A 20,721-nucleotide genomic window follows, 5' to 3' on the forward strand; every position below is an offset into this window, starting at 1 on the left:
TGGAACTTGAAGCTACTTTAATTTTTCTGTTTCTTCAGCGTGATTTGTTTATTAAACAGCTCCAATGGGTAATATGAGAATAAACAGCTGGATTTCTTTCAATATATTACCAAGACTGTGTTGTTAAAAACTCTGTCTCTGTCCATGGTTTGATTTCTTCACACGTGTGGATTCAAAAGCAGCTTTAGAAATATATTTACTCAGGAAATTGGTGACATGTTCGATCCTTATTTTCCCTGCTGTATGTCACTGAAACATCCTGCTCTGTTAATGAGCGTGTCACTGACCACAGGAGCTCCATGAAGAGAAATGCACTTCAATGACACACATCAGTTAAACCCAAACACACAGGCGCTGATGTTAATTCTCTCTGAAAAACAGAGGATCTGTTCGCATTGTTAAAAGCTTGCTGCTGCTTACAGCAGGTATGAACAAGAACTTCTCAATAAATGAGTTTCTACAGTGGTTTTTATTATTCATCATGTTTTATGTGCACGATGCATCTTTTATTAAGTAGCTTCTATAATGTTTTATTTTCTCTTTGCCTTGAATCATACTTTTTTTTAAACTAAAAGACTTTTCTGTTTATCGTGAACTATTTTTAGGTCAAGATACCGAAGCGGAGCAAAACTTTAACACCTCACCTAAAGTGAACGTTCCCAGTTCATGCAGCAAATAAGGTGATACTCCACTGGACACCCCCCATTCAGGTATGTTGAGGTGAATCACTGGTGACACCTATGCTATTTAAAACAACGTCAGTAATATGTTTTATAACGAGCGTGACGAAGGCTGCAAATAATAAGGTTTCAATTTACGATGAGAGCTTCTCGAGCTTTAACCTTTTCAGACTTTACGCTCTTCTTTGCACGCCGTGGAACCTTCACTGTCTCCACAAAAATGGGACAAAAGCACGCCTGTTTTACTGGAATGTTTTGTAGTGAAAATCCTGCAAAATTAGCGCTGTGCGATATGACCAACATCTCATATTCCCATATAAGACATTTATCGTCCAGACAACGATATAAATCACAAAAGTTTTACATTTTCTGTAAATTCTGTGAATCTCAGGCAGCTCGACTTGTTTTCAGCTGGGCGTCGTGTACCTGGAGTCGAGCGCTACATAAGTTGAAACGGCCGCAATTTCCTTTGTGAGCATTTATTGCACGCCGTGCTGCGGGGAAAAGCCTGTTCTGAGGTTTAGAGATCCTCGTGCCTGAAGCAGCATTAGGCGGCGAGCTTAACACTTCAAACTTTGACTCTCGCTCCAGCGCGCTGCATACCCCTTCCATGAAATCGGCGCTGTCTTTCACGTCGGGTTCACGTGTCCTGTTCCTGCAACACAGCAGGCTGTTTCTGGCATGTTCCAAAGCAAAGCTGCAATCTGTGATCTAAACGTGGACCCATTCTCACACGAGGGGTTTGAGGTGAACTGCCGCTGTGAATAATTGCTATCTGGTGCCAAGCACAGCAGAGATGCAGCAATTATCTGACAGGTTGGCTTCTTGCATGTGAAACCTCGTCATCCTGAATTAGCAGTTAAATGATTATACACAAACTGACGAGCTCTATCACTGCACTCATGTAAACTGACGTAAACAATATTAATCATTCACTTTCATGTGTGGATTTTTTATCATTAATAAAGATGAAATTAAAAGCAAACGTTCATGGCAGGAAATCCTGAATCTCTGCAGAACTAAATATAGCAGTTAAGTGCTTAACGATGTCTGAGCATCAATATGAGCTTAAATCACTGTTAAATCTTTATTTTACTTATTTACTCAGCCCATGCACGAGCATCTACAGCACTGCCTTAAATCAAATGTGTTTTTCAAAGCACAAAACAGATCGATTGGCCACTGTATTATTATGTTTTCATAACAGTAACAGTGCAACAGTGAAGGACACGAGGTGTTTGATCGTACGACTTACCCACTGATGATGCCGTTCGGATAGCCCAAGTGCTCAGCAAAGGATTCCTGCAATGGAGAACATCAACTAGTCAAAGCAACACAGACAATTAAAATAAGTCCTATAAACGGCAAATATATGACTTCTTGTGAACATGTCACAAGATTTGCAACAACAGGCAGGTTTTAACCAGCTGATCTATCAGTTCTGTTTCTGTGTGGGGCCCTGAGAACATTAACAAACACAAGAACTAAACATCAATGAAAACCTTACTGTTTGATCACATTTACATGACTCTATCAGGACTTCAATCATGAGACTGAAGCAGTTACAGAGAGTCTGTTTGAATGAGCCTTTAAGGTTTTCAGCCTCTTGTGATGTTTCATCTGAGAACCGCCCCAGCATCCAAACAGATGGGCTCAAATGAGCGTCAGCCTCAAAGTCTACCAGCCTGATCAATTTCTGCAAACACCGCAAGCCATATGTTCTATTACTCCCTGCGAGAGCAAAGACGAGACGCTTAATGCTCTCCTGGCATCTGAGGAACTACTTTTACTTTTAAAGGCAATGTCCCAACAACATGAATCAGCTCGGCGTGGAACAAATATGGCTGATGTTGCCGTTAACTGTCATCACAAGCCAACACTTAGGAACTTTGGAAACAACCAATTTGTAGCAAATGTAACAGGACCAGGTGTTTAATGCTGGTGTTTGAGGTACGGTGAATCCTAGACTCCCCTCTAAAGCCACCGTGAAACAGCTCACTTGGAACAGCGGTAAAAACCAGGGGGACACAGATGTGATCAATGATCTGCTTCTCTGAGCTGAAACCTAAATATCACAATCCAGTAAATGTGCAACAGTTTGAAATCAACATAAAATACTCTAGCAAACAATCCCACACTCACTTCAATGTGCTGGAACATGTACGGGTGGTTGCAGATCTTCTTCAGCTGCATGATGGTGTTCATTAAGGTCTTTGCTCCACCTTTGCCCTGCAAAAATGTATGAGAGATAAAATGAGTAAAAAAGACCCAAACAGTCTGGATATGCTGATGCTACTAATCACCTACAAGACCTTATTTTAATTATTAACTATTTTTTAAAAACTTGTGGGAAGTGAAAACAAGGTGTGAACGAAGTTTTGACCGATCCAACATTTGTTTAAGGAACCACGTTCTGATTGATTTGGAGCCGTGTTTGCAGCCTCCTGAGGAGCAGAGCGGTGCCGACTCCGTCAGAACTCTGTGTTTGGTCTTTACCAACTCATGAAGGAAGGATTTCCTCAGCTTCTAAAATAAGTGGGGACAGTCAGCGTGCACTGGGCTGTTAGAGCTTTTTCAGTTAATAAAAGAAGATGAAAATCTGTCACGAAGCTCAATAAAGTCAAAAGGAGATTCAGATTCAGGAGGCATTTCTTGTCCCAGTTGCACCCGACCCCTAACGTACCTCCTGCGGGTGGTGGGCCATCAGGAGAATGGACCCACGTCCCTTTTCGGGCTGTGCCCGGCCGGGCCCCATGGACTAAGGCCCAGCCACCAGACGCTCACCCTCGGACACCCTCCCTGGGCCTGGCTCCAGGGCGGGGCCCCGGTAACCCCATCCCAGGCAGGATGAACTGTTCCCTTGATTGGGCTTCTGAATCGCCCTTTGTCTGGTCTCTCACCCAGGACCAACTTGCCATGGGAGACCCTGCCAGGGGGTAGAAGCCCCCGGACAACAAAGCTCCTGGGATCCCTGGGACACACAAACCCTCCACCACGATAAGGCAGCGATTCTCAGAGGGGCTCTTCCCCCCTTTACATGGTCATATTGATGAGCACAATCGTGACGCATCCATGGACAGCACATTGAAAAACTTCTTTACAACGTCTTGGACGTAGGTAACACTGACTAGTTTGTTTTGAACGCAGATCATGGGCAGAATATTCCCGCGAGTGCTTTGGTTAAAAGAAATTAAACTAAAGCTGGAAATTAAAATGTAGCTTCAGGAGTCAAATTAAATTTATAATATCCAATTAAATTATGCAAACATAGCAAATGTGCACTCAAAGAAAGTTCAAGGTCCTTCTAATGTCAAACAGCAGGCAAATCACTGCAGACTCTTCCCAAAGGCTTTGTCGACACACACAGACAGAACAAAGTGACACAGCGGAGCCACCGAGGAGCTGATGATCTACCTTCTTGTCTTTCTCTGAGCCGTCAGTGAGGAGGATGCCTTTCTGCATGTGGCGGTACAGAACCTTCTGTATGGCAGACATGTCACACTTTATGACATACTCCACCTGTGTGAACGACAACATAAATAATTAAATGAAACTCCAGCGGCGCAGTGGTGTCTTTTCAATAGTGAGGCTGTTTGAGCCAAATCCACAATCCCCATCAGTCAGCTCAGCACTGACAAAATACACTAATGAGAATGAAAATAAAGGCGTAAAGAATAATACCAAAGAACGAGCTGTGAGGCTGTGCTTCAGCTTAGAAAGTCATCTCCTTCAAAATCTTTCATTCTTTTTAATAACTATGAATGGTCAGAAGAAGGCTACGGATAATTTCCTGTCATCAGTTAAGGTGTCTGGCTCTGGGTCACAACAGTTAAGCAATGCAACCGTAGAAGTTGATAACAATGTGTTTAGGTCACACAGACTACTTTATCTCCTTTTCTTCAATTACTTTCTGAAACCCCTCCAGCACAGTGTGGCCAGGAGCTCGATGCAGTACTTACAAACCTGCAGCTTCAATTACTTTGGAAAGCAGGAATGTTGCATCCAAGGTCAGCAAAGACTATCCCGTTCCTCAAAGTGTAAAAACAGCTGCATGTAACCTTGAAATCAGCTCAATAGGAGCGACTTACACATGCATTACATACAAACAGCAGTGCAGGTTTGGTGCACTGAGAACTCTGCAGCGTCCTAAATCAGCATTCAGTCGTGTTAACCTCACCTTCTCTGGCAGCTGAGACTCCACCTCTTTCTTCAGCCTGCGCAGGAGAAACGGGCGGAGCACTTTGTGCAGACGCCGGATGATCAAGATGGTTTCCTCCTCGTTTAAGTCAACCTGAACACGTCAGAAAGAGTGAGAGACGACGCCTCGCAGCTGTTTGTTTCATGCAGAGTGACGAGATTCCTACCTGCCGACATGCTGCTTTAAGCTAAACCGTCATTTAACCCAGAAGTAAAACTCTTAAGAGAAAGAAGCTCTTTTGCATGTGTTTCCTTGGCCAACTAAGGTTGTTATTATTAAACGAGAGCTCCTGGAAGAAACCCATGCTGGCACACAAAGAACATGCAAATTCCAGACAGAAGGGTCCGGCCTGTTTCCAACCACTGACTCACTCTGCTGCCATTATTACACATCACTTAAAAACTAATTGATGATAAGAAGCGTGCCTGAATCCACTTTTTCCTTAAGGGTGCCTTTTTAATTAAAAATTGTTATGTTTGGCCACGGTGCTTCTGTTGCACCCAGGGCACCAAATTGTTTTTCATGAACTAAAACAGCTACTACTAATGCAAGAAAGCAAAAATACGCTTTTAAATATTCTTTTCCTAAATCATGCAACGCTTGTACAGCTGGAAATGAGCAGAACAGGTTCCCTTTAGTAAAACCAAAACTTATTTTTCAGCTTAGAAATCATCTATAACTTTTAATTATATGCATCTAGAAAAGTAATATGAGACGAGCTGTATGTAATCTAAAGATGAAACGTTGAACTTGGTGGGAGCGGGCACTGCTACGGGGGATTTGAAAGTTTTGCCTACTCCCACATGAAAGGTGTCCACATGTTTGATATGACACGACCCCAAAGGGCTGTGTCCTCTCCTAGCATTGAACCGGGACCTTTGTCCAAACCGCAGTCCCATGACTGCTGAAACTGCAAACTGAGCACAGACAGATATCAGAGACCACTTCCATGCTGGCTACCGCTCGTTCAGCCTACTGCGCTCTGGAAGACGGTACAGAAGCATCGAAAGCAGTCGAAACCGCTTCTAAATGTAGAGACTTCTAAATGAGACTCACTGAACTTTCCAGGGGCAGGAAATAAAATTCCCCGTGGATACTCAGAATTACATTCAGAACACTTCCAGAGTCTTAATGCAGTGGGTATAAAAACATTCTCCCTTATGCATTTAAATAAGCCGTGTTAAATTTTAGATATAAATGACCTCCCTTTGCTTCCTTGCCAGGAGTAATGAAACATGTGACTGCTGCAAAGAAAAGCAGTGAGCTGAGGGGAACAGATGGAAGCAGCTCCATTTAACAGCTTTAAATGGGAAGTATTTCTGTGTTCAGTAAAAATCAGCCCATTGCAGGAAGAAAAGGCTGAAAATACAGTTTTTAAAAGGATTTCAGTTTTTACACAGAAGCTTTGGCATTTTCTGATAATGAATGATAATGTCTGTACTTATCATCACTTTAAAAGTTTTAAGTGGCCTTGATCCAAATGACATGAAGGACTTATTAACCATTTATGTGCCCGAGGTTCCTTCTGATGGTTCCTGCCCTGAGTGAGATCACGACAGCAGCCAAACTGTAAAACTTCTTCAGTCTCTTTAATCACAGAGCTTTCAGAAATGATTCGTCTCTTTCTGATATCTCCTTTGTAAATTTATACTACATGACAACACAAAATGCATTATGTATTATTATTTGATCTACGAAGGTTAAAACTAATTATTAACTTGATTTGCAAAACCCAGACTTCAGCATCAGCCAGTGTTAGCTTAAAACTAAAACACTGGTAGTTCTCCTGGCACCTACCCTCTCTCCTGTCATGGCGAAGGGTGCGTTAAACCACTGCTCGAAGGTGCTGCAGCACTTGAAGATGGTGGGCAGCAGGAAGTTGAGCAGGGCCCACAGCTCGGGCAGCTTGTTCTGCAGAGGAGTCCCGGTGAGGAGCAGCCGACGGGGGGCCACGTAGTGCGTGTTCAGCACCTGTGTCAGTTTACAGTGGTGGTTCTTCATGCGGTGACCCTCGTCAACGATCATGTACTTCCAGCGAATCTGTAGGAGACACAAAACAGAACCCGAGTGCAAATTAGCATTTTAAATATTTCAGTTTGTGTCTCAGTCGTCACTGCAGGATTTTGATTTTGCACTTTGACGACCGTCAGGCTGCAGAATAATTCTAAATACAAACAAGCTTCTGACTCCGCCTTTTATTTAGCGTGTTTATGACACACGTTCTCATCTGACCTGATGAAATCTTTGTGCCCCCTGTCATATAATGTGTATTATGAGCACAAAAAAGCTGTAAAATGTCAATAAAACAGAATTCACTGATTGCAGATCTCATATTTTACTCACAACAGAACAGAGAAAACATATTACGTGTTTCAACTGAACAAATGCACAATTTTAGGTGAAACATTGGCTCATTTTGATTTTGATGGCAGCAACATCTGAAAAACAGTCCGAGTGGGAGCAACAAAAGGCCGGAAGCTTTCCTCCAGCTGCTGCGCTCCTCAGCTCCAGATGTTTGATGATGTGGGCTGATGTTAAAATAAGAGAGGATGCTGCACAGTGGCAAACTGTTGTTTTGGAGACATATTGCTGCCATCAGATACAAAATGAACAATTATTTCACTCTGTTTAAACATTTGATGTGTTTTCTGTGTTTTGTTGTGAATAAAATACAGTTTTGTAAGATTTGCACATCCCTGTGTTCTAGTTACATTTCACACAGGAGTCAGGTTTGTTCATCACAAGTAATAAAACTTGGTGTTATTGCAAAACTTTTATGTTAATAAAATACAATTACTGCCAGATGCACATATTTAACCTTTAAAAAGCCTCGAGTGAGAAAAACAAAAATCTGAATTTTAGCTGAAGATGAAAAGTTTGTTCATTAAAAACAACAAAATGTACAAAGTGCAAAAGCGAGTCAGTGAATAATGCACGATGCATGACTTATTCAACTGAAGAGATGAAAAGCAAAGTGAGGAAACATCTCTCAAATTACTGCATGAAACAAACAACAATCACAGTTCTGTCGCTTTTCCAGACTTTTTGCTGATTTGAGCTTCGGCAGCAGCGGTGGATGGAAGCTCACCATAATTTCCTTTTGCTCATTTTGTGGATATTTGTGATGGAGCTGCTGCAACAGGGTTCACGTTAGGAAGCAGATTACAGATAGAAGAAAGAGGTTTGATCCTTTTCACCTTAGCCAGTATATGCTTGTCTTTGATGATGTATTCATAGGTGGTCAGCAAGACGTTGAACTTCCCGCTGCGGAGCTGAGGCACCAGCCCACGACGCAAAGCAGGGGTGCCCTAATATGTGGAGAGACAAAGAAGAGACAACGTTCTGTCGTAAAAAGCAGAAAATCTGAACATCTGTGATGTGAAAAAAGAGACTAGACTAAAAAACAGAGATTTGTCTCACCTTGTAAGCAATCTTAACCACAGACGGAGCCCATTTGTCAAGCTCATAGACCCAGTTAGACAAGGTCCTGAAAACAGCATTTAAATGTGGTCAGAATGTTTTTAGCAGTAAAGGCAGAGTCTTCAAAGACGACAGATTCATCAACACTTCATTTACAAAAACAACCAAAGAAACCATGAAAATGCACAAAAGCAGAGACGAGATGAGCTCTTGCTCAGTGGCACACTGGCACAAACTGCTGTGTGCTAAAAAACAGACAGTTTTAGGCTTTACTCCATATTTGCACACTATGCATATTCAAGAGCACATTACACACAGTGGCCTTGAGCAGCGAATTAAGCCTCCGCTCAGCTTCCATCACTTAGAAAGAAAAAGTGCTCTGCTCATTAATCATTAAAAAATAGGCTTGCTTCTAAAAACACAACCATTGTTCACTCTAATCTTCCAACACCTGCAGTTAGAAACCAACATTAAAAGGAATAACAATTAAAAAGCCGAGTGTTTTCCTGCACTCTGCACAAGGAGCACACTTTCATCAGCCTTAAACCACTTTGAATTTTCACCCTTGAACAACAGCACGCTGGTTTCCTGCTGTTTGTAAGTGAAAAACAATGAGGGGAATCACACACTTCATGAAGCTGGATCAGTAATCGGACATATTCCCACACTCTGAAAACAGTTTATTTCGACCACACCCCGTAAAGTCATCAGTTATTCACATTATCAGATATTATTTTGTAATGGACAACAATGCATTATGGGTTGTTTCTAGCCTTAATGTTGCACAGTTATAAAGTGTTCGTGAGGACTGTGTGAGCGGCCCCACACATGAAATAAATACAAGCCTCTCTACTCATCATTAAAACTGCCATCAAATAATTTGGCTCCTTTGACCCTATAATGAGATGCACACACGGCCTTGTACTAAAATTCAGCATCTTTATTCGGGCCAAAAACACACTCAGACATGCTAATTATCCTCCTGTGCTGTTTTAGCAGGTTAAAAAACTAAACTGTGGCAGAGGTGATGTCTTTGGCTCTGCAGCAGGGGAGCGGTGGTGCAGCAGGCGTAATCAGGTCTCTCCCTTTTTAGTGACGCCGGGAGCTGGTGACAAGCTGATTGATTGGACCGAAGACTGTGCTAAACCCAAAAAGTACTGTGAAAGCACAGTAAAGAAAAGAAAGCCATAACCAGAACACCGTGTGGTTTGAGGGGCGTGCAGGGTCACATAAACGTTATTGATGATGTAATGCCTCTGTCCTGCTGCAGTCTCTAGAGCAGTAATGTCATATCCAGGTGGTATCTCTCCCACAGGGCAAGCTTCCATTAGCAGTTAGCATGAACTTCACTGCTTTGGCTACATGAGATGTTCTGATTACTCAGAGCAATGATTCATTTCTCCTGCAGTTTAAATGTTGAATGACGAGCTGCACCCGTCCCTAGCGTACTCTCTCAGGTTATTTCAATAACACAATCTGAGTGCCAAGCAGCTGCACTGACGTATCTGAATAAATGCAATTTGATTGGCTGAACTTTTCTCTGCACCTTGCCTCAATTATCACAGGCAAAGCAAACCAGCAGCTCCACAATTCAGAAGAGAAGCGAGACCTGAAAGACGTATGTGTGAGTGTCTGTCCGTGCCTCCATCCGCCTCATACTAACAGGAAGTGGCCTAAGAAGACCAATTTAACTTCAATAACAATAAGCACCTTCGTGCACAATGCATTTTTAATGCAGCTGTGAGCAGCTGGACCCTTTCCACACTGCAAAGTGAAAAATATCTGCAGTAGTATTCTCGTACCCTGTTTAGTATGCACTGTACTTGATATTGTTAGAATAATTACGAAGCATGAATTTGGACTTATCACAGTGAGATGGATGTGAACACCTGACACTTGCGCAAACACCAACTCTCCTGCTTTCCATTACAGCCCGCGTACTGCTCAGGCTATTTCACTGTGAGTCTACAGGGGCGCGTGGAGAACACAAATCTATTAGAAAGATATAAAAACACACATTTTTTTCTTATTACAGCGCCCCTTAATTCCAGGTGCAGTCATGCTGAAAAGCTGTTTGTGCTTTTTCAAATGGATGCTGAGTCCATGTAACAAGGCTGAAGCTGATAAAATATAGCCTATGCCTTTTAAACAGGTTCCTGGCACCGATGGAAATAGCTAAAAGGACAGGAAGGGAGTGAGGGAGCACTCATAAGGACCTTCAGGGTAGTTTACGTGTAGTGCTGCTAATACACGAACAAAAAGAAAGCCTTCACACGAATGATTATCATTTGAAGTTCTTTTCAAAGGTGACTCTAATAATGTTAGATTTTAGGGTGTCATGACATTGCGAGATAAGAGCCACGATTGATACTGGAAGAGAAGTACTAACGAGAGAGGAACGATGATGACAAAGGGACCATTGAGCCTCTTGTGCTCCATCAGGTAGGTGATAAGGGCGATGGTTTGGATGGTTTTGCCGAGCCCCATTTCATCAGCCAAGATGCCGTTGAGATTGTTGTTGTACAAGGACACCATCCACTCGAGCCCCTGAATCTAAAACACAGAGAGGAAAGCATGAGCGTGCTCTGTGTGCACACAAAACACACAAACGATAAAACGGTGAAGACGAAGAAAAAGGAGAAATTCACGTCTAACTAGATGTTAAAAAGACAATACAATTAATAATGTCCAGAGTTTACAATCATCTATATTCCAACATGAATAATGGAGCTCTCCTTGGCTGCTGTGAATAATAAAAGCAGATATGGAGGCAATCACAGGCACCTGCAACAAGTCAAGTAAATGCATCCTTGCACTACTGTGTTTATCCTATCGTAGGGCAGTCCTAACAATCAGGTGATGAAGCTAAAGCAGCCCATAAAAGCTTCTTGCATGTTGAGGATGGTCTGTGTAGCACTACGGGCCTTCTAATGTCTTCTAACATCCAGCTCTGTACGTTTGTTGGTGCAATCTTTGTTTCTATAGCATCCCACTGTGGAGCAGCACACTTGATTTCTCAAACTGTGGGGCGGGGCCTGCTGTCGGGGCACAGAGCCACTGCGGGTGGGGTGCAGATGGCGACAGGTAAACATACGCCGTGAAATTAAGTTGAATTAAGAAGAAAAAAAGACATTAAAGCGACAAAAGATTACACTGAAACTCATCTTTGATCCTTTTTTTTATTGCTGACTGATTGAATTTTGGATTCTGGGACAAGTGACTTTTTCTGACATGTCAGACTTAATCCAGAAAAATCCAGAAAAGTGCAGAAATTATACATGTGTTAAAGTTTTTAAACATAACTAGACACACATATCCATGATGTCATGCTGTGCCTTTAGCTGTGACAGCCTAAAAGAAAGAACTGCCAAACATATGGAATCTAAAGGCATTTCTTCTGCCTCTGTACTTGTAAACGTGCAAACCTTTAGACCTTTAGAAGAAGTTAAGTTGACATTTTTCACTGTGAGCTTTGCCGGCTAACTTGATGTTACTGCCACCACAGCATTTTATATCCTAAAGCATTGGGAGAAAAATAACTCTGTGGGGAAACAATCAGCGAAGGACGGTCTGAGGAAAGGTCAGGAGGACAGTGGCAACAGAAAAGGTGACCAATAAACTGCACAATACTTCACTACATGCAGCGGCAGAGCTAATTGCAGAGATGAAGGTTGTGAAAAGAAATTCCCAACTGAATGCATAGTCTCTGTGAATTTAGGTTTGCTATATATATACTGACACTGCAGACGTTTGATCCGATTAATGGATGTCCAATTTTCCCCAAGCAGCGCGCCATATCTCATTTTAAATTTGGCACACCATAAATCAGACAAACAGGATGACTGCACCGTGATTGGATAGAAAACAAATGCTAGCTGTACCCAGCTGCCAGTTCCAGATCTCTGCCAATATGTCTCTCACGGTCATGTACGCTGCAGCTGAAGACGAGATGAGGGTGTCTGCATCGCTACAGGCAGACAGGCTTGACTAAGACGCATTCATGTGCCTAACAGGAGATGTGTTTGTTTACAAAGCTTCTATCTATGACCGAAGATTGTGACAGTCACCAGCTCTTTGCCCACAGACTCGGGAATATTCAGAAAACCTGAAACCGATTTGTTTCCATGTCCAGAGGGCGGCAACGCCCTCAGTAAATATACTAGGACATCATCACAGAGAGCAGAGGCTAATTTACCTGCACTGAAGAACATAAATACATTTAAGGCTCGAGCTGTTATTTTAACTATCACCTAATTTGCTGATTAAGATTAAGATAAATCTTTATTAGTCCCACATGTAGGCTTAAGTTAAAGGTTAAGAGAAATAAAGAGGAAGTTTAGTTTTCTGATCAAGGTACTAAGTTTAGTTCGGACCTCTAGGAGGCTGAGAGGCTTTTTTCCCACGAAACGTGATGCTTGTTTACATGAATCAATAATATAAAACGTATCTAACATTTGAGGTGTGGATTCATCGCACTCATTTATAAGAACTTTTTCTTGCCATCTGTGGCCTGTTTTCATGCTGAAGGTAGCGTTTGATGATTATGAAGCTGTTACTGGTGGCACTGAAAGCACAGCAGGAAGTTGGCGCCGGCGCTGCAAGACTCGACAGCTGGACTGTTTCACTCACATTTACAACAAAAATAGACGTGCATGGACTGCAAAATGCATTTAGAATATATGAGAACAGAAAGCATGACAAGACTCTGTTTTCTTGACAAAAACTGATGAAACGCACACACACAGACACACACACACACACAGTAATGATGCAGTTCATCAAGTCCAAATACCCAGGGGGAGATAAAGGAACGCCAGCGCGTGTCACTGTAGTCACAATCAAAACCTCTGTGGGTAAAAAGCCAAATGAAGTCATTTATCAAACTATGTGTTAAACACACTGTCATCCACTGACCCTTTGTTTTAGACTAGCACAAAGTTGGAGAATGAAGATCCAATTACAGCTAAAGCTGTTTGTATGCAGACAGTCTGTTACTTCAGCTGTCGTGTAAACTCTGCTTAAAGCTGACAGCAGCGGTGCTCCTGAGTTGCAGTGAGAGCTACAGCATGTAGGGGGGTGTCCAAAGCTTTTAATTGAATTTTTCAAATGTATTAGCTCGGATGCCAATGTGGTCCAATGTTTGCAACTTATACGAGAACTTTACAGTCTCTAAAATGTTCCTTCTCTGCAGATCAGCCAACGTTTGCTCCCATTCATTGTAACCAGGAAACTACTGAAAGCACTCAGACTGGACTTTTTTCATCTAAAATGAAAACATATTCAGCACCTGCATACTTCATTGCTACCATGTTGTTATAAATACATTTTGCTGCACTAGTTTTGGTCTCAAACAAGCTGCCATATTGATTTCTGTTTGCAATCAAGTTGCTGACTGCCCATGCAAGCTCAGTGTTTGCATGACTTTGTCTAATGCCTCTCAAATCACACATCAAATGCTCAGGTAGATCCCACGCGTGCTTAAAAATGCCCCATGGATGTGCACCGCATCACATTAGAGACAGGCTGGGAGATGAGAGCGGCTTCCTGTGTGAACATGCAGACATACATTTAGACAAAGTTTAGCTCTGCAAATCAGTTCTCGCTGATTTGAAAGGAGCCGGTCTGCTGAAAGAGGGTCTGACTCAACTTTCATTTGGAAAGAAGTTCCAATTTCAACCACATGCAAGCAGACATTCCTGGTGGATTGCTCTCTAACCTGAAATCCACATTACGTCTGTTTTGCACATAGTTGTTGATGGAAGATAAAATAGCTGCTGAAAGAGTTGATATCTTTGCATGACGCTGCAAATCTCTGTGCAGCGTTCTGCCATCTCATTAGACTTTCAACATCTTACTCTGTTGCTCCAGCTGGACACTTTAGATGTTTTTCACAGACTCGGTAGAACTGAACTGAAACTCAAGTCCTCACAGGGCATTCAAGACAAATTAGACGTGTCTACTGGTGGCAGCACTGGGCCACACTGTTCAGCCAGAATCAGGACAAGCTGTCCAAGAACAGTTAGGAGGCCCTGCTCAGTCACGCCAAAGTTCCAGTGTAGCGCTTACAAATGAGGTCGAACCAGTTAAAGGCAAGAACGACGTTTTAGACCAGCCTAGGATAAAGGACACATCTGACACACTGTTTGGCACGAAGCTGGAAAAAAGCAGAAGCTTCACAACAAGTGTTTCTATATGTTCCCTCGATCTATTCGCAAATGTGACCAATGTAGACTTGCTTGACTCATTTATTAAATTCTTGTCATGTTATTGGATTTCGTGGACCAAAAAGTTCCCTCAAAGATACAATATTAGGGTGAAAAACTCAACAATCCACTGATGCCCTGCGAGGAGCACCTGGCAATGGTGGAAAAAGGAACTCCCTGTTAACAGGAAGAGACCTCTGGTAGATTCAGGCACAGGGAGGAGTAGACAGCTTCTACAAAAGCAGACATGTTGTATACGTGTGTGTGTACCTGGTACTGTTTGAGCATCCCATTGATCAACAGTGACGACTGCTTCTCCACCCTCTCAATGACAGCGTGGGCCACGCCGTAGTAAGACTGGGAGCTGGTTTGGCCAGTAGGAACACTGTACTCATCATCCACATCCTGCTTGGCTGACCTGCATGTGTGTTTGATCATTTGAGACAGAGACAGAGAGCATTTGAAAGTATTCTAACTCAAACTGAACCAGCTTACAAATTTAATTTAATGGCGCCTAACTGAGGCCTGACCCCAGGAGCTCAGACTAATAACTGTCTGAGCTCTTCTGGAAATCCACATTCAATACAAAGACAGCCAGAGGTTTGTTTATTTGTGAGGCTCCTGCAGGGAAAATCAGGTTTCAGGTTGTTAAAAACAATCTACACCCTCAACTTCCAGCGTATGTGAACTGAACGCTTCTTTCTAGCCAGTGCAACACATGGCGAGTAAATGGGAGATAACAGAAGGAAATACAATACTCGATGATGTTCTTGGCAGCACCCTCAGTGGCTCCATCTCCATTGGGATCGATTATCTTCTTCTCCTCTGTCTCTCCTTTGGACGCCTCATCTTCCTCCTTATAAGGTAAAGTTGATAACACATGACTGTGAGCGTGCTTAATAAAATAACAGCAGCACAGGTGGAACAAAGAAGCAACTTTGATGTGGATAATAAAGTGTACAGCGCCCCCTGGTGGATCTTGTGCAATATAAAGTTTATTAATGAGAAAATCCTCTACCTCCTCTTCAAACTCTGAGCCGCTCTCCTCGCTGTCTGACCGCGGGGCCACTTCATACCTGTTTCAAAAGAAGCAACAGAAAAACAAAGCCTCATTAAAACATCTGTGCCCGTCACAGAAACATAATGACGAGCTTCAGCAGAATTTATCTAACAAGCAACAACTCTCCAGATAGTGAAGAGAGTTTATAAATAAATAAACAGAGCGAGTAAAAGTTTCACACTATAAACATGTTTAACTATGAAAGAGATGCGCTGATTCAGGGATATTGATATTCAGACTATCAATATCATCAGAGTGTGGAAGGAGAATTTCAACGTTTCCTAGTTTTATTAAATATTATTTAAAAATCTAAAACATTTTAGCTAATGTTATTATTTCAGTATTTTTTCTGCCTTGTTAACTGTCTGCCTGTTGCAGCAGCTCATGCTCTTTTGTGTTTTTTAATTTTAACGATTTTTCTGGCTCAGTATAATTTCACTGAAGATGAAACTGCTGCTTTTTGTTTTAAAGTTGTGTAAAGTCAAACTGGATTTTCTTCTCTTGGTGTTCTTGGCAATGACGAATCTTTTCCACCTGATCGTGCTCACGGTTCTGCTGCACAGAGCGACACCTGCAATCCTGGAGGTGCTACGGAGAAAACGACGGGTGCTTTAGTGATAACAGGGGCTGTATCCCAATTCAGGGTCTGCAGCCTTAAAGGCCGCATTTTAAGGCCGATTACGTCACAGCGACGCGCCGAAGGCTGTCCCAATTCGAAGGCTGCTCGAAATGCGGTCCTCAAATGCGTCCTTCATTTCCCTGAATTTTAAGGCTGTGGCGGTGTAGACTTCGTGGCCCAACATATCCCAGAATGCATAGCGCGGCGGTGGGTGTGGATAATTTTGCAGAAAAAAACGGTGGATGAGGGGCGCCCGAAGAGTAAACTTTAAGTAAGTATTGAATATCATGTCACTTATTTATGTGCAAATGTTTAATAACGAAGAACATGAAAACATTTCTGTTGGCCACATGTCGGCAAAGACATGTGACATTAGTGACGTTTGTACTAACTTGGTTTTAAAGCCTTTACTTTAAAATATACGCCGTTCAATAGCTGAGCTTAATCTCACAGAGAATGATCAAAGCTCATGTAGAAACAAACAAACAAATGAACAAAATATGTTCCCCTTCATTTCTGTCAAACACAGCTGTATGACACGTTTCCAGCTGTTAGTATCATGGTTGCTAGGCAACCTGGGCAGCGCGACGGAGGCTAGACCGTCCCATCTCACAAGCCTCGCACTTCCGGCCTTAGCGGTCTTTGAGTGCGCGGCCCCTGTGGACCGTTAAGGCTGCAGACCCTGAATTGGGATACAGCCGTGGACTCTGTGTGCTGTGACCTGTGAGGGAACACAGCGAGTGTAGTTTGATGTGTTTTCATGGACACAGTGTCAGGTGGAATAGCTACATATTGCTCCACTGAGAAACGATTGTGGATGTCTATAACTTCTGTTCCCTGAAGGAGAGGAACGAGGTACAACACATAAGTATGGGATATCACGCCCTCGCGTGTCCTGGCTGAAGAAACCTTTATTCACGCCTTTACGGCAGATGACGTGTGATGACACGCGCAAGGCCCCGCCCGCACATATAGCCGCTGCCATCACCGTCATCCCTCAGTTCGATAGCCGCTCTTCACCGAGCCAACTGCTCAGTGGGGCCACCCTGTGTTGTACCTCGTTCCTCTCCTTCAGGGAACAGAAGTTATAGACATAACTAATCGTTCCCTTTCAGTCGATTCACTCGGTACAACACATAAGTATGGGACCTATATACACGCCCCGCAGAGCAGCCACCGAACCGGAACGGGACCACCACATCCTTAGTGAGTGGTAGACCCAGCAGAAAGGACAGCATGAGCCACCGAAGGGGCTGTAACGTCCAACCGATAAAACCGCACAAAAGTGTGCGGCGACGCCCAATTAGCCGCTGCACAAATATCAGCCACAGGCACCCCTCTAAAAAGAGCCCATGAGGTCGCCATCCCCCTGGTGGAATGAGCTCCCACCCCGTGGGGCAACGCAAAACCTCCGGTGCTGTATGCCAGCGAGATAGCTTCCACAATCCAGTGGGACAGCCTCTGTCTGGACAGAGCTCTACCTCTATTCGGATTAGCGAAGCAGACAAACAACTGGTCACACAAACGCACATCCCGAGTGCGCTCAATGTAGGTGCGTAGCGCACGCACCGGACAAAGAGAATGCACCCTCCTCTGCTCCTCAGATTCAAAAGGAGGGGAGCAAAAGCTCAGCAACTCAAACTCCATTGAACTATAAGATGCAGGCATGACCTTGGGAAGATAGGCGGCATTCGGACGCAATACGACCTTGCGGCCATCAGGAGAAAACTGTGTGCAGGCAGGATGCACAGACAGCGCATGAAGGTCCCCCACTCGCTTCGCCGAGGCCAAAGCGAGAAGTAATGCGGTCTTATACGAAAGAAGTTTCATATCTACCGACTCAACGGGTTCAAACGGAGGGCCACAAAGGGCCTCCAGCACCAAAGACAAGTCCCAAGCCGGGACACTGGACTTAAGCACGGGCCTCAGCCGGCGAACCCCTTTCAGAAAACGCACGGCGAGGGGATGCGCACCTGGTGTCACCCCGTCAAAACCGATATGACAAGCAGATATAGCCGCTAAATAAACCTTGATCGTTGAAAACGAAAGGCCTTTATCCAACAGCTCCTGCAGGAATGTCAAAACATCCACAATAGAGCACTGAAATGGGAGAGTGTGGCGGTCCTGGCACCATCGCTCGAAGGCTCGCCATTTGTAAGCGTACAAGCCTCTAGTAGACGAGGCCCTGGCGCTCTGAATCGTCGCTACCACACTAGGTGGCAGACCCTTAGCAACCAAGTTTAACCTCTCAGCAGGTAAGCATGAAGGTGCCACAGATCCGGGCGCGGATGAAACACTTCCCCCCCCGCCTGAGAGAGGAGATCCCTGCGGAGAGGAAGCTGCCAAGGACTTGCTGCAAGCAGGCTGATTATTTCTGCATACCACGACTTCGCGGGCCACCAAGGGGCCACCAGGATCAGAGAGAGGGAATGCCGACGCACCCTCTCCAGAATTGGAGATATCATTTCCACTGGGGGAAATGCATACAGGAGCACGTCTGGCCATTGGTGCGCTAGCGCGTCCAAGCCCAAGGGTGCATCGTGGTCGATTATGGAGAAGTACAGGGGGCAGTGAGCATTCACCCTGGAAGCAAAAAGATCTATTTGCGCCTCGCCAAATAGATCCCAAATCTGAGCCACTATTGAAGGGTGTAACCTCCATTCTCTCACCAGAGGACCCCCCCTGGAGAGAAGGTCCGGCCCCAGGTTCAGGTGGCCCGGGACATGGGTGGCTCTTAGAGTCAGAAAATGAACACTGCACCATAACAGCAGAGAGCGAGACAGCTGCAACAGGGGAAGAGAGCGTGTTCCTCCCTGCCTGTTTATATAAGACACCACTGTTGAATTGTCCGTCCTGACTAAGACATGCTGGCCCTGCAGGACTGGACGGAAACGCTTTAGAGCTAAGAACACTGCCAACAGCTCTAAGTGGTTGATGTGCAGCTGGCGCTGAGCCGCGGACCAGATCCCTCTCACTGACGCACCCTCGCACAGCGCTCCCCACCCACTTAGGGAAGCATCTGTGGACACCACCTTGCGAAACAACACCCTCCCAATCCGAGAGCCCTGGTGCAGTAGCCCGGGCTCCCTCCAAGGACGGAGAGCTAGCATGCAAGACGCAGTTACCGGCAGCCTCCTCCGGAGGTGACGCGAAGCACACAAACGGTGAGAGAGAGTCCAGCGTTGAAACGCTCTCATTTTCAACAGCCCAAGCGGCACTACGGCGATCATAGATGCCATCATGCCCAACAAGCGCAATATCGTCTGGAAACGCAGTCTGCGTCCCAGCTGAAATTGAGCGAGGCAGCGATGAAACGCGGCCACTCTGTGCTCTGACAACCGTGCGCGGCTGGAAAGAGAGCATATTTCCAGACCGAGAAAAGCGATCTGTTGACCTGGGATTAGCGAGCTCTTCTGAAAGTTCACAGAGAACCCCAGTGTCTGAATGTGTGACAGAACCCGCGACAGCTGCGTCTCCGCCTGTTCTCTGGAGCAAGCCACGAGAGCCCAGTCGTCCAGGTAGGCCAAGATGCGGATGCCCCTCTTCCTGAGGGGCGCTAGCGCTGCCTCGGCACATTTCGTAAAGGTGCGGGGAGCGAGCGACAGCCCGAACGGCAGCACTAGGTATTCGTAGGCTACGCCCTCGAACGCAAACCTCAGAAACTGCCTGTGTTTCGGGTGTATAGCGACATGAAAATAAGCATCTGTTAGATCGATTGTCGCAAACCAATCTCCCGGGCCGACTGCACTCAGGAGCTGTCTGAGTGTTAGCATCCTGAACCTGTACGTTCGCAGGTACGTGTTCAAGACTCGCAGGTCGAGGATGGGACGAAGCCCTCCCCCTTTCTTCGGAATGACAAAATAACGGCTGTACCAACCTTTGTCCGTCTCCGAAGCGGGGACCACCCGTATTGCTCTCTTCTGTAATAGCGCCTGTATTTCCTCTCTGAGTACCAAGGCTGCCTCGGGGTTGACAATCGTGTTCACGACTCTTTGGAAACGAGGCGGCTTGACCCGGAACTGCAACCGGTAACCCATGGCAACGGTTTGCAGCACCCACGGAGAGGGGGCGCAAGCGCGCCACTGAGGGAAGTGAGCAGCCAGCCGGCTGGCCTGCAGCACTGACGGCGGGGCGCCGTCGCCCCCCAGTGTGTCTGCAGGGGACTGCATCCCCTGCCTGACCTGGCTCATTTCGCCTGCAGGTTGAGCATTTGAGATTGTTTGAGAGTAAACAACACTCTTTATTGATTGCAACATGGGAACATGTACATTTATACATTTTGTTGGGTGCACCTTTTCCGGGGCATAACAATGAAAAACAGCGGGAACACTCGATGTGGTCGCTTGAACATTCAACACATCTGAACCGTGTGCAGGGGTTATGTGCTTGGGAGACCGCGATAGGGAAGTGCAGCGCCTTCTGGGGCTGACAACCTGAACAGAACTTAAGCGGCACCTCTTGTGCGGCAACAGAGGGGTAAGAGCAGCGTCTCCCTGCGTCTCCCGGCCTTTGCCCCAGGCCGACTGGCGTGGAGCTCGGGC

The 20,721-nt window shown here is 44.9% G+C and overlaps 1 protein-coding gene across 1 annotated transcript in view; it reads right to left on the reverse strand.

The window, feature by feature from the left end:
* Nucleotides 1-20,721, reverse strand: part of smarca2 (SWI/SNF related BAF chromatin remodeling complex subunit ATPase 2) — a 60,146-nt gene that overhangs the window by 22,454 nt on the left and 16,971 nt on the right. The window contains exons 13-23 of the mRNA XM_026188496.2: nucleotides 15,520-15,577; nucleotides 15,260-15,357; nucleotides 14,772-14,919; nucleotides 10,688-10,851; nucleotides 8,299-8,365; nucleotides 8,076-8,186; nucleotides 6,676-6,918; nucleotides 4,858-4,971; nucleotides 4,095-4,199; nucleotides 2,823-2,909; nucleotides 1,936-1,982 (exon numbers count right to left, since the gene is read on the reverse strand). Of these exons, the coding sequence (XP_026044281.1) occupies nucleotides 1,936-1,982; nucleotides 2,823-2,909; nucleotides 4,095-4,199; nucleotides 4,858-4,971; nucleotides 6,676-6,918; nucleotides 8,076-8,186; nucleotides 8,299-8,365; nucleotides 10,688-10,851; nucleotides 14,772-14,919; nucleotides 15,260-15,357; nucleotides 15,520-15,577 (1,242 nt within the window). The remainder of the gene's footprint in view (nucleotides 1-1,935; nucleotides 1,983-2,822; nucleotides 2,910-4,094; nucleotides 4,200-4,857; nucleotides 4,972-6,675; nucleotides 6,919-8,075; nucleotides 8,187-8,298; nucleotides 8,366-10,687; nucleotides 10,852-14,771; nucleotides 14,920-15,259; nucleotides 15,358-15,519; nucleotides 15,578-20,721) is intronic.

Source organism: Astatotilapia calliptera, chromosome 12 (assembly GCF_964374335.1).
Source record: "Astatotilapia calliptera chromosome 12, fAstCal68.1, whole genome shotgun sequence".
NCBI classification, from domain to species: domain Eukaryota; kingdom Metazoa; phylum Chordata; class Actinopteri; order Cichliformes; family Cichlidae; genus Astatotilapia; species Astatotilapia calliptera.